This window comes from Sturnira hondurensis, unplaced genomic scaffold (genome assembly GCF_014824575.4).
Source record: "Sturnira hondurensis isolate 20B ecotype Veracruz unplaced genomic scaffold, ASM1482457v3 Scaffold0001221, whole genome shotgun sequence".
Taxonomy (NCBI): Eukaryota; Metazoa; Chordata; class Mammalia; order Chiroptera; family Phyllostomidae; genus Sturnira; species Sturnira hondurensis.
Genome location: NW_028073852.1, coordinates 7,354,358 through 7,367,197, shown reverse-complemented (window position 1 = coordinate 7,367,197; position 12,840 = coordinate 7,354,358). Strand labels below are relative to the sequence as shown.

General features: G+C 51.9%; 1 protein-coding gene across 1 annotated transcript; it reads right to left on the bottom strand.

The window, feature by feature from the left end:
* Positions 1 to 288: 288 nt before the first annotated feature.
* On the bottom strand, positions 289 to 3,704 carry TMEM101 (transmembrane protein 101). Its single transcript, XM_037067996.1, has 4 exons — positions 3,510 to 3,704; positions 3,027 to 3,207; positions 2,081 to 2,227; positions 289 to 1,337 (listed from the first exon to the last, which is right to left on the bottom strand). The coding sequence occupies exons 1-4, from the start codon at positions 3,644 to 3,646 to the stop codon at positions 1,029 to 1,031; spliced, it is 774 nt and encodes a 257-aa protein (XP_036923891.1). The 5' UTR covers positions 3,647 to 3,704; the 3' UTR covers positions 289 to 1,028.
* Positions 3,705 to 12,840: the final 9,136 nt, after the last annotated feature.

Below are 12,840 nucleotides of genomic sequence, written 5' to 3'. Positions count from 1 at the left end.
GATAAATAAATATTTATTTAAAAAAAAAAAGAAAATAACTGACACCAAATGGGGAGGAAAAATAAGCTACAAGAGGGACTGAGGTGAGAGATCAAAAGAATGTGCTACAGGGAAGATTAGGAGATCCTCGAAAAGAGTGCCAAAGGACTGTGGGAACTCTCAGAATAGGGGAAAGATCACAGGAGGACCGCAGTGGGGGTTAACCGGACATGGTCTTTCTAGAAACACAAGATCAATCCCAGCCAATGGCAAAGTGCCCTGGGAGGAGAACAGAGAAGCAAAGCCAAATGTCTGTATAAAATGTTTATTTTTGGAAGACTGTGTGGTCTGGTATTTGGGAGGGCACTCACTCCCACCAGGCCAACCAAGGAACTGGCAACAGAAGGCAGAAGGCGGGAAGCCAGCCGCTGCCTGCCCCACCCCTCACACCTGAGTAGTCTGGGGCCTGCTCTGCTCTCAAGGTGGGTGGCAGTGAGTGCCATTTCTGCCCCTTGCCTATCCTAAGAACCCGTGTGACTTCTGCGGAGCCCAGTCTCCCTGCTCCTCTGGGCCCGACCCATGTATCAACACACATGCTCACTCTCAGTCTCCAAAAAGCACTGCAAAGCCTAGTTGCATCTGCCAGGCTCAAAGGGAATTTTTCACTTTTGCTCCCTTCTGATTCTTAGTCTTCCTTCCTCTGTCTCCCACTCTCAGCACCCCGACCCTCGCCTTCCCTTTCTCTGTTTTCTGAGGCATGAGACCCAGGGGAGCAGCCGGCCTCAGCTCTCCTCCTAACAAACAGGAAAACAAAACAAAGCAAAACACCACCACCGCCACCCTGTAAGGCATCATCCCCAGGGCTGCCCTCATCAAGGGCTGAGCCCAGGAACTGGGGAACAGACCTGCCAATTACCAACACATACACATATACCCAGAGTAATGGATAAAAACAAACAAAGAGTATAAATAAACATAACCGGGACGGCACAAAGGTAGGGTGGCCCTCAGTGGCTCCCAGCACCCGTTTCAGCCTCTCCCTGTGTGACTCAGCCATCAGTGGCCAGGATGATAGCAGTCCCGAAAATACCCACACTCTCCCCAAGGAGCTTCATCTGGTTCCAGAACTCAACGCGCCGCGTGTTGTGCCAGTAGGCAACATTGCCATCGATGAGCAGCGTGACTGGGGGCAGCAGTACAGCCAGGATCTGGGCAGCCAAGGTCACGTAGTAGCCAGACAGGAAGGCCAGGGCCAGGACGCCATATAGCACGAAGAACAGCTGGATCATGAGCTCCCCTCCTGGGAGATGGTTCAGATACGCCAGCCGGTCCTCCTTGCTGTACTGCAGCGAGTAGGCCTGGAGACACATCATCTTGTAAGACAGTCCAACAGGCTGAGGAGCCTGTCGGAAGCCCACCCAGGATGGCACCTGAAACTCAGCCTCTGCAAGGTGGGCTTCTGACTACCCCCTCAGACTTGGGGCTCTCTGAAAGTAAGGCCTGCGTCTTCCCCTCAGACTAGGGAGCTCCATGAAATCAGGGCCTATGTCTCTCCTCTCCCTGGGAACTCAGAACATAGGAGGTATGTGTCCACAGTCAGACTGAGGCTCTCACCTCTGAATCCACAGCTCTGCATGCAATATGGTGCCCAGTAACTAGGAGCAGGCCAGGTAGCCTAATCACGTGTCCATCCACACTGGCCTTCCCTAGAGGCACCGGGGAGGACCATAATTGGCTACCCTAGTGGAGTCACAGCTGGGGCCTGAACCCCACCAAACCTCTCCTTTGTCTCCTCTCCCAGTCCTCTGGGAGCCAGAGCCATGGGAGAAACGATCCATCCTGTTCTGGCTCTCACACTTGGGATTGAGTGGCAAGTCCAAACTTTTCTCCCATTGGTGGCAATAATATTGGAAGAATGCTGGCCAGGACTCAGGTACTTCCAGGGCCTCTGAGGCCCAGTGCTGGCAGCAGCAAGTCCCAGGATCAGGCATCAGGACCCGCATGCAATGCCTTCTTCTGCCCACCTCCCTGGGTTCTGCCAAGCATGGGCTCACATTTCACTCCCAGGCAAGCACCTTTAGCCTGCAGTGCCCTGACCTACCACGCAGATGAGGTAGATGCCCAGGAAGACCTGGCCAGTGGACTGGAGGGAACGGCTGCGCGGTTTCCGACGATAGAGCTCCCCAGCACCGCTGGCCAGCACAAGAAAGCCACCGATGATGGCAACTGTGCGAGAGTACATACGGACCTAGGCCAAGACAAGAGGGACCCCCGTTAGGAACTGCTACTGCCATTTATCTCCTGATTGCCCAGAGCACAGAAGTGTCCTCTCTACACATCCCCTTCCATCTGATTAACCCTCTTACCTTTTCCAGGTGTGGTGCGCAGGTACAGCAGAAACAGACAATTCTTTTTATCAGAAGTGGCCCAGAGGGGTTAATAAAATTGTCCAAGATCCTACAGAAAGTGGCAGAACCCAGATGCCAAGCACTGTCTCCTTCCCATCCCCAGACCTGCAGACTGGAATTCCAATATTCTTTCTGCTCTACAACATAGTCTGTTCCATAAAAAAACCATTGACCTCACTGTCCTGTAGCTGCTCACACCTCTACCACCCCTACTGGACAGATGGCCCATTCCTTCAAGGACAGTGCCTTTGTCCAGGCCCATCTCCAAGCCTACAATGCCTGGCACAGGTCTGTCACATACAGGCTTAAATGCTGCACTGGGATTACTCAAATTTCATAAAATCAGTTCGTTGGACCAGGCACTCTCCGAGGTTCATTTTGCCCTGAGCCTGAGATTACTAAACTAATGGCTGAAAGGGTTCTGGAAACCAGGTGACCTGGGTGCTGGTCCCACCTGTAATGCTGTGGCGTGACTTTAGGTAAGTCTCTTTCCCATCTCTGGACCTCAGTTTCCACAGTCTGAAAGGAAGACTTGTGTGGTCTCTAAGGTCCTTCCATTCGTGCAGTCTGTAAGAATCTCCACACGCCTTGGGCTCCCCAACACCCTAGACAAGTCCTGCCCGGGGCCGAGGCGCTCACCTTCAGCCAGTCCCCGTAGTGTACGTAGCCCCCGATGTAGGCGGCGTAGGTGCTAATGGCTAGCTGGAGTGCGGCTCCCAGCGCGAACCAGCGCCGCTTCACTCCGAAGGACATGAAGCTAGCGCACAGCACGGCCGCCCCCATGTCGAAGTACAAGTAGGGCACTGGGATGTCGGGCTTCCTGCAAACCGGAAAGGGGTAAGCAACGGGGACACAGTGAAGTGGAAAGAAGAGCGCCGAGACCCCCCGAGTCCCACCAGCTCCACTGCTCCTCCAAACCAGAGCCCCCTCTCACGGCCAGGTCCCCCGGCACTATGCTCTGAGCCCAACTTGCTCTGGACCAAGCACACTAACAACTTGGAGATCCCAATTCCTCCCAGACCAAGGGACGCAACTTCTGGGCCCCCTCACCTTCCCCACCTCACCGCATCCCCGTTCCTGGGACGCGCGCGGTGCCGTCTCCCACTGCAAGGGCCCGCTTACCGGCGCGCCTCAGCCCTCTCGGCGTACAGCATGAGTTGGCTGAAGCAGCCCCAGAAGGGGCAGCGAGTGAGCAACACCGAGCCCAACTGCATGAGCAGCTGCAGTATCCACCTTCGCGAACCCACCTTCGAGGCCATTTTAGGGAAGGGCAGTCCGGGGCGGCCTCAACCCGGGCAGAGAAGGGGGAGCGTGGTTGTGACACGTAACTTCCTGCCTCGGGGAGTTCGCCTCTTACCCTTCCCGTCAGGAAACAACGCTCTCGTTCTTCAGTTCCGGACCTTAAGTGAACTTGATGTAATGAAACCAACTAGTCTTTGAATGCAGGTAGACTGGGGCCCCAACCCTAACCGTTACTTTGAGCATGCTGCCTACACTTTCCAAAATTCATCTGTGAAACGCAAATGACATTTACCTGAGGGTTCTTGTGAGGTTTAAACGTGACAGTGTTGGTTCTAGCACATAGTGGGTGTGTACACACTCAAACCAGAGGAAATCCTCTGCTTCTGTTTATGTTCAAAGGGGGTTCCCCTAAGTCACCTGTAGAGAAGCATGGTCTTGGCCTGCCTTTCCTATGTCCCCTAAAAGGGAGATCTGGTGAGGACATGTGGGGCTTCTCAACTCAGCCCATTCTCTTCAGCTCCCACACTCCCACTCTAGCACCAGCTTCCGCCTTTTGTGAGTTTAACTGTAGCAGGTTTCCAACTGGGCCCCCTCACTTGTGCTCAGCTCCCCTATTTCTTATTGTTGTTATATTTCAGTTGTCTGAATTTTCCGTTGCTCTCCCCTACCCCGCCCGTCAATCCCCACCCTGTTGTCCATGTCCAAGAGTTATTCATACTTGTTCTTTAACTAGGCCATTCCCTCCCTTTTCTCTCATCCTCCTCCCCATTCCCACTGGTTCCTGTCAGTCTGTTCCATGTTTCCATGCCTCTGGTTCTATTTTGCTCATTCGTTTTGTTCACCAGGTTCCACTTATAGGTGAGATCACACAGTATTTGTCTTTCGCTACCTGGTTTATTTCACTCAACATAACAGTCTCCAGTTCCATCCACACTGCTGCAAAGGGTAGGAGCTCCTTTCTTCCTTTCTGCTGAGTAGTATTCCATCATGTAAACAAACCTCAGCTCCCTTTTTTTTTTGTTTTTTTTATCAGGCACCTTTCCTTTGAATCCCTAATCACACTGGCATATTTATATATTTGTGACTCTTGTTAATGACTAGACTAACACTAGATTATGAGCTCCAGGCCAAGGAGTGTCTGGTTGGTTTACTACTGTATCCCCAGAGCCTAGTATACATGATATGGTCAGGAAACATGTGCTGGATACACGAACAAAAGGTGCTGTGGCTATGTCTTACTCATTGTAGTACTTAATAATTGTTCGTTGAATTAAAAATGGTAAAAGTTCTGGGCATTCTGGGACTGCCACTACAAAGCTGCTCCCACCCATCTTCCCGCACCCCACACACCACCCTACAACACAAATTAATCTTCCAGTACTGAAGTTAAGACTCTACGAGCACCTGAGAGGTGCACACAGCCATTTGTCCCTCACACCACCACCTGAGTGGGCAGACAACTGAGTCCTTAAGACTTGTGAGGAACACCCATTTTCCTCTCCCACCTCTCCATCTGCTCTCTCTAATCTGGCTGCATTGACTTCCGTCTGCAATACCCACTACCTCTCCAGAGGGCTCCCCAGTTCCTCTGGGGACACCGCCTGCACTTTTACTAGGCCATGACCACAGCTACAGTCACAGTGACCAGCAGGGTACCCATGATACCCAGCACAGTAGCTGTCTTGGCCAGAGCCTGGCCCCACTCTGCCCCCACCAGCCTTCCAAGTTAAACACAAGTCAAGTTGCCCAGATTGGCTACATGCAAATACCAACCAGCTTCCCAAAGGCCTGCTGCTGCCAACCAGCTTCCCAAAGGCCTGCTGCAGGTCACAGTCGCATACCCAGAGGTTACTGGCCAGCAGCAGTGACGTGCCCACTGCCTGGATGCCTACCATCACCTTGGACTCAAGGGTGCTGCAGCCTATTGCCCGTAAGAGAGTAGGCCCAGCACCTGCAGCATGGCAAAGGTTTTGGCTTCCAGCTTTCCAGGCTTGGCGCAGTGGCCAGGCCCACATGCCCAACTTGCTACAACTGGTTCCAAGCCAGCGAGAGCCAATATAGGCAGAAGAGGCCCCTGAACTGTACCCAGCTGAGCCAACTGGTTGTGCCTCAGGTCAAGTTGTTCCAGGTTTCCCAGGCCTCACAGGCTACAGGGATTCAGGGGGACAAGCAGGTTGAGAGGTCTAGGTGGAGCAAGAGGCCAGGGAGCTAGTAAGTCTGGGGGTAGGCAGGCCATCTGGCTGTCCAGCCACTACAGGAAACCCAGATGCCCCAGCGCTCCATTAGCCAGATCCCACAGGACATGGCAAGAAAGCAGCAGCACCCACAGTCCCCACAGGCCCTGGAAGGTGCTACCTAACAGGTGGCTCGACTCCAAGGGCCAGACTCTTGGCGGGGGCGGGGGGGGGAGGCTGAGCAGGTAGAGGCCCCCACAGTCCACCACACTGCCTACAGATAGGCAGATACATGGCACTGGGCATGCTGCTCCACAGGTTCCCAATCAAGGCTGATACCACCACTGTGACCATGGCCATTTCAAAGAAGGAGTGGCCATACCTACCCCATCCTTGCCTCATGAGGGGCTGGGATAAGGGTGGCATCAGGCACTCATGGATGCTGAGACCTCGTGCTTCCCTCCTCCACCCAGAACCCTGGGCAAGCATGGGAGCTAGGAGAGAACAAAAAGACATCGTTCAGGGATCTTATCACTTTCCAGGCCCCCCAGCGTGGTCTCAAGGAATCTCCTCTCCATCCGCCATGATTTTATCTGCTACCCAGGTTTCTGGCAATAGTCAGCTCAGCTGGAGACCCTCACATTCCCCAGACCCAGTCACCTTTCATACCTTTCTTCCTACTAGAATGAAAAGCAACTGGGGAATATGGCCTGTTTAATCCTCCAATCCCTTTTCTACTCCAACTTCCCACCCCACCACATATATTTCCCACATGACCCCGGCAGAAATGCTGCCTTCCTGCCTGCAGAATAGAGACCCAACTACATCCTGGCATAATCTAGCCATGAAGGTCAAGGCCTCAGGCCTCAGAAGCCCAATGCACTCACCTGTATTTCTGGTACCACCTACTGAATGCAGCCCTGGCCCAAGAATGGCAGTGGAAAGAATGTCAGTTGTAGTTACCTGCCCTCCTGACCTCTGGCCAGAGCCTCACCCCCAAAAGCAGGAGCAAGAGATCAGCAATCAGCTGAGGAAGCCATAGTCCTGAGGGAGGGCATAAGACACAGGATGAGGAACTCTCCAAGGCCTTGTGGTCTGATACGTGGAAAGCAGGACCCTGCCCTGTTTTTCTAAGAACAGGCCCATTTCCCCCTTCTGGAGCCCCACACTCTGCTCTACTTCTTATCAGGATGGCAACATGAGGCCCTTTGGAGCCGGCCCTCAAGTCAGGAAGGAGCCAGGCATGTGCCCTTGATTCTACACTAATAAATCTGCCATCATCTATAATTCACCTAGGTCTTGTCTACACACAAAGGGAACACTCTTGTTCCCACTAGTCCAAAGGTCAAAATATTCCACTCTAACTTTCAAAGAATGCCCGGCGTCTCCTTCTGAAACAAGGAAGGGTCTGGGGCCAGGTGTCTGTGCCCAGTGCTTCTGCCTGGCCCTAGGAGGCCAAACAAGTTACTTTCTGTGTTCCCTAGTGTGCTCAGTAGCTCCACCCAACAAAGTCCTTAAAAAATAATGGCATTTGGAAGAGATTACTAAAGACAAAGCATCTCATTAAAGGCTTCATTTAATCCTCACCTAAGATACTCATTTCACAGATGAGGAAACTGATGCTTAGCAAAGGTAGGAAAGTCCCAAAGTCATACTGCTAATCGGTGGCAGAGGCGAACCTGACACAACTCAGGCTCGTCTGGGTCCAGCCATGCTCTTAACCACTGAGCAAGCTACAGGGCCCCAGACTGGGCCACCGCTCCCGACGCCAGCCAGACACCCGTCTAAGAAGGCACAGTCTACAGACTGTCCCCAGAATGGAAAGGGGAGCTGAACCACCACCAACCTAGGACATGAATCTGAGCCCCTCTGAATTAATTCATGTGATCTGGTTCTAGTCAATTACACAGGAAAAACTTAAGGAATCACTGCCAATGATCTTTGAGAAAATGTTGCAAGCGGAAGGTTGCCAGAGACTTGAGCTCAGCAGAAGTTCCAATTTTCAGTAAGGGCTCAGTAAGGGCTCATCGAGCATGCTGACTAGTTACCTAAAACAATGACCACTAACTAGGTGCCCACATGACTTCACTAAGTTGATTTCCTTTTTAAAAATTGTTTTTAAATGCTCACCTGAGCATACACTGATTTTAGAGAGGAAGGAGGAGAAAAACATTGATGTGAGAGAGAAACACCAATCAGTTGCCTCCCACACACGCCCCGACCGAGGATCAAACCCACAACCTTCTGGTGTATGTCACAACGTTCCAACCAACTCAACCACCCAGCCAAGGCTTTGCTTTTTTAACAGGGTTACTGGATGGCTGTCGTAGACAAACATCTGGATCTCATTAAAGTCTCTCATGATATCCCTTAGGAAGACAGCTTATAAAAACTGGAACTAATACAACTTTGGGAAGGACAACTAGCATATTACAGAACCAAGATTTTTAAAAAGCCCTGAATAGGCTTGTATTGTTGGCTAAAAAGTTATTTAACCGAAGATCAGACAGCTCCTAGTCCCATCTGCCAGTTCAGCGGCTCCTGTGCCCCTCGCCCAAGGGCTGCCTGGACAAGGGAACATCCTAAAGGGCAAGGTCTAGTGTGCCGGTGACCTGAGCCAGTTGAGCCTCGGTCCTAGAAACAAGCAGCTGCGTGGAGACTAAAATGGCACAACACAGCTACCACACGCTGTTTCTCAAAGCATAGCTCCTCATCAACTGAAGTGCTGAAGGAGGGGATTTAAACTGGGAGGCTGGCCTGGCTGGTGTAGCTCAGTGGATTGAGCTCAGGCCTGTGAACCAGAGGATCGCGGTTCGGTTCCCAGTAAGGGCACATGCCTGGGTTGCAGGCCGGTGTCCTGTAGGCCAACTCCCAGCAGGGGACACACCAAAGGCAACCATTGATATTTCTCTCCCTCTCTCCTTTCCCCTCTAAAGATAAATAAATAAATAAATAAACTTGGAGGCTGGGTCATTCCACATGCTCTAAGACCCCTGCGTTTCTAAGTGCTGGGACGCTCGTGCTGAGCTTCCTGTGCCACACCTGGGAGGGCCCTGGCACCAGAGGCACTCTGTTCACAACTGTCCCCAGATATGCATGGCTGCATATCCTTCCTAGAGCCAGTGCCTGGGGGATGACAGCGAGACATGTTCAGAAAGGCTGATCTGGACAAGAACTGAAGTGCACTGTAGGGGTGCAGGGTCCATCACTGTAATTACTCCCTTGCAAATATCCTCAGCTGAAACTCTTCCTCCTCTATACAGACCTGATGGACACCCTGGGTCTACCCAGCTACCCCTTTCTCTGTCAGTATCCAAGTCACACTAAGTCACACAATGGGCACCTGGCCAGCTGCACCCTAAATGCACAAGCACACACATCTAGAGGGAAATCTTAGTATTTTCTCTTACGTGTTTACTGAGTCACAGGACATACCCTCATTCACCCTCACCTCCCTGCCGACTTACAGACTTTGTTTAAGACCTGTTCTCCTCCCTTCCTCTCTCCTTTTTTTTTTTAAGACTTTATTATTTTTAGAGACAAGGGAAGAGAGAAAGAAAAGGAAACATCAATGTGTGGTTGCCCCTTGAGCACCCCCAACCAGGGTACCTGGCCTGCAACCCAGGCATGTGTCCTGACTGGGAACCGACGACCCTTTGGTTTGCAAGCCAGCCACTCAATCCACGGAGCCACACCAGCCAAGGCATCCTTCCTTCCTCTTTACAAAGAAGGAAGGGCCCCCTCCTATCAGGGGCCAAAACACCTACTGAGGCTGTGGATCACATCCCCCGTCTTCATGGAGTTGGTGACACTAAGTGTCGAGCCCCGACCCAGTCCTCCGTGAACCCCAGGCTCACTCTCCAGGCCCCAACTGCCATCTCCTCTCCAGTGTTTCCTGAGCAAGATGACGATGTGGCAAAACAGAACTCGTGGGTTTCCCACAAACCCCCTCCCCTCCCGTTGTTCTCAGTTCCTCTCCGCCCACCACCTCGCCCTCACATCCAGTCCTCCAACAGGCCTACCAGCCTCGGACCCACTCCCGCCACCACTGGCTCTTGCCCAGACTACCTCGACAGCCTCTTAACTGCAGCCGCCAAACATCAGGTCAAACCCCTGTGCAGCCTAAACCCCCTAAAGCACCCCACTGTGCAGGATCAGATCCCGGTCCCCACACTGGCCACACAGCCCGCACCCTGTGGCTCCTGCCACCTCGGCCCCAGCCGCCTGTCTTCTGGCAGTGCCCTAACCGTCCCAAGCTCGTCAGCCACAACTTGAGCACTTGCTGTTCCTTCTGAGAACTCTGCTGACACCTTTTTCTCCAAATTTCACCTTAAATCACATCTCAGGGGCCATCCCAGAATATCTCCCTTTAGTACCCATACCTTCCCATGGGAGGCCACGGTCTAACCAGCGTTGGTCCCAGTTGCCCGTGTCTGTCCTAGAGAAACCTAGGGGCCAGCCCCACTACTTCCCAAGCTGGACAAGCTTTCTCCCACCCCCTCCCATGTCCTTTACCAATCCTGTTCCCAAACTTGAAGTCAAGCTTTCTTCAAAACCCAGTCAATACCAGGCCACTTTTCCTCTTGGCTCAGGTGACTCAGTCATCAAACTGACACCTTCCAAAGCTCTACCTTCAGTCTCATCTCAACACTGGGCGCTTGGGAATAACACAGAAGCATGTAAGTCATAATCCTCACCTTGGAGCCTCAGAAGTCCCCACTAGGCCACTAAAGATAAACCTAAACAAGGAACTATCATGCAAGCCATACATGTCACATGACATACGATATAAACAAATTACAGGAAACACTTTCGTTTTTGTCAAGGATGACTTCAGAGGTGCCTTTGAAACAACAAATGGTAGGAGACAGAACTAATTACTGAGGTCAGAAGTAAACTAAGAAACCACTCAACCTCAGGCCCTTAATGTATAAGAAGCCTACCATAGCCCTGGCTGGCAAAGCTCAGTGGATTGAGTGCTGCCCTGCAAACCAAAGGGTCACTAGTTCAATTCCCGGCCAGGGCACATGCCTGGGATGCAGGCCAGGTCCACAGTAGGAGATGCACAAGAGGCAACCACACATTGATGTTTCTCTTCCTCTTTCTCCCTTCCTTCCCCTCTCTCTAAAATAAATAAATAAAATCTTAAAAAAAAAAAAGAAGCCTACCATACTAACGGACTACAGAGCGCACGTTGTAGACCCAGGATGAGGGGCTTTTCATATCGTGAAATGCACTGCACTTTCAGAAATGCAGGGGCTGGAAGAAGCACCTTAGAATCCAGAGAACGGGAAAGATGGCAACCACGCCTTGGGTGGCAGATGGAAACTGTCAGCCTCATTTTTTAGTCTCCCCGTAATAAGCCATGTAAGAATGTTAAAAAACCTCGCTAAAACTTGGTAACCCCGCAGCAGTCTGCCACCAGGGGCCGGCAGCCAGTGCACCCCTTCCTCGTTGGTAAGGTACTTCGCAGTGTCACGTTAAACTCGAATTTGGGCCGTGCAGGCGGATGATGTCAAGTTCCCTAAAAGGGGCTTCTCCGGCACCATCTGCAGCAGCGACGGGAAAACAGACATAGCACGTAAACAGCGATCACCTTCCAACTGGGAGCACCTGTCCCCACAACCAAATGTGTGCCCCAATCACTGCCCCACCACTCACTTTGTATACTGCAGCTTCTACCATCACATCTTCCCACCACAGGACCCTCCCTGTCCACCGACAGACTCCATTTCTGTGTGTGGCTGAAAACCCTCTACTCCCTCCTTTACCAGAATGTCTTATGGGAGAAGAAATTCGGACACACACATTTTTAAGCTTCAAAACTGCCAAGGAACCTCTACCCTGCATTCGTGGTTCCCAGGCTGGAATCCCTGGACTAACATTGAAGTGCTTGAGCAATTTTCCAAAACTAAACAGAAATCAGTACTGAGCTCCTCAGACTCAACAGCAGAGTCAGTACCAACCCAGTGCAGTGAAACTTATACCAAACGGACTAGATGCTCGGAACGGCAGGCGTGGAGAGGCCGTCAGGCCCTGGGGCAGAGGGGGGTGTGTGTGTTTAGAGGAACACGACGACGTCTCAAAGCGGGGAGATGGAGCGTAACTACCTGGGAGCTGCATTGCCAATGGGAGACCACTGCACGGCGCTCTTCAACAGTCCCCGCCACTCACCTGTCTCCTCAGTGTTCCACCCGACACCCAGCAAACACATGTGAGCGGTGCACATGCCAACAGTGGGGAAAAGTTACAAAGCAGCAGCAGAGCCCAGGGGCGGATAAAGCTGGGGTTTTGTTCCAGCTCTGCCACCACAGGGTCCCCTGGACAGGTCACTCACCCTGGCGGCACTCACTCCCCTTCTTTCTGCAAAGTGAGTGGTTTTCAAAGTATACTCAAAGAAATTCCTCAGGGACTCCAGGGAAGGGGTAGGGGCGAGAGCTGTGAGGGAGACAACAGCATCAGCCTCACTTAAAATGCCAACCAACCAGAGACTTGTAACACACAGCTGGAGCCTCAGGAAACCGTCTAATCCAATTTCCCGTCCACATTTACCCACCCCAGGACCAGGCTCACATTTATAGCAATAACACTGGCAGAGCACCGTGTAAGTATCAGGCATTTAAAATAGCTTCTTTAACCCTTCACGCCAATTCTAGGAGGTAGGGATTAGTTCAGTATTTACAGTTGGGGAAACTAAGGTTCAGACAGTTGAAATGACTTGTAAGGAAACAGAGATGTAGAACCCGAGCATTTCTCTCCAAACCCTGGCTCTCCTACACCTCCCTGCCTGTCCTTCCTATCCCACTATCTGCACAACTGCTTCGAGTGCCCCCACATCACATAAACTGACTGAAGCCAGAGAGTCAAAGCGCTTCCCACCAGAAAGTTACACCCACCGTCTCCCATTCAGACCTAGAGACCACTAGGGAGGAAGGGACAACACGGAACACGTGACAGAGCTTCCCCTAATCGCCATCACTGTTTTAATCATACCTCTTAGGCCTCCTAGATCTTGCAAGGTCTCTTCTCTTTTCCCT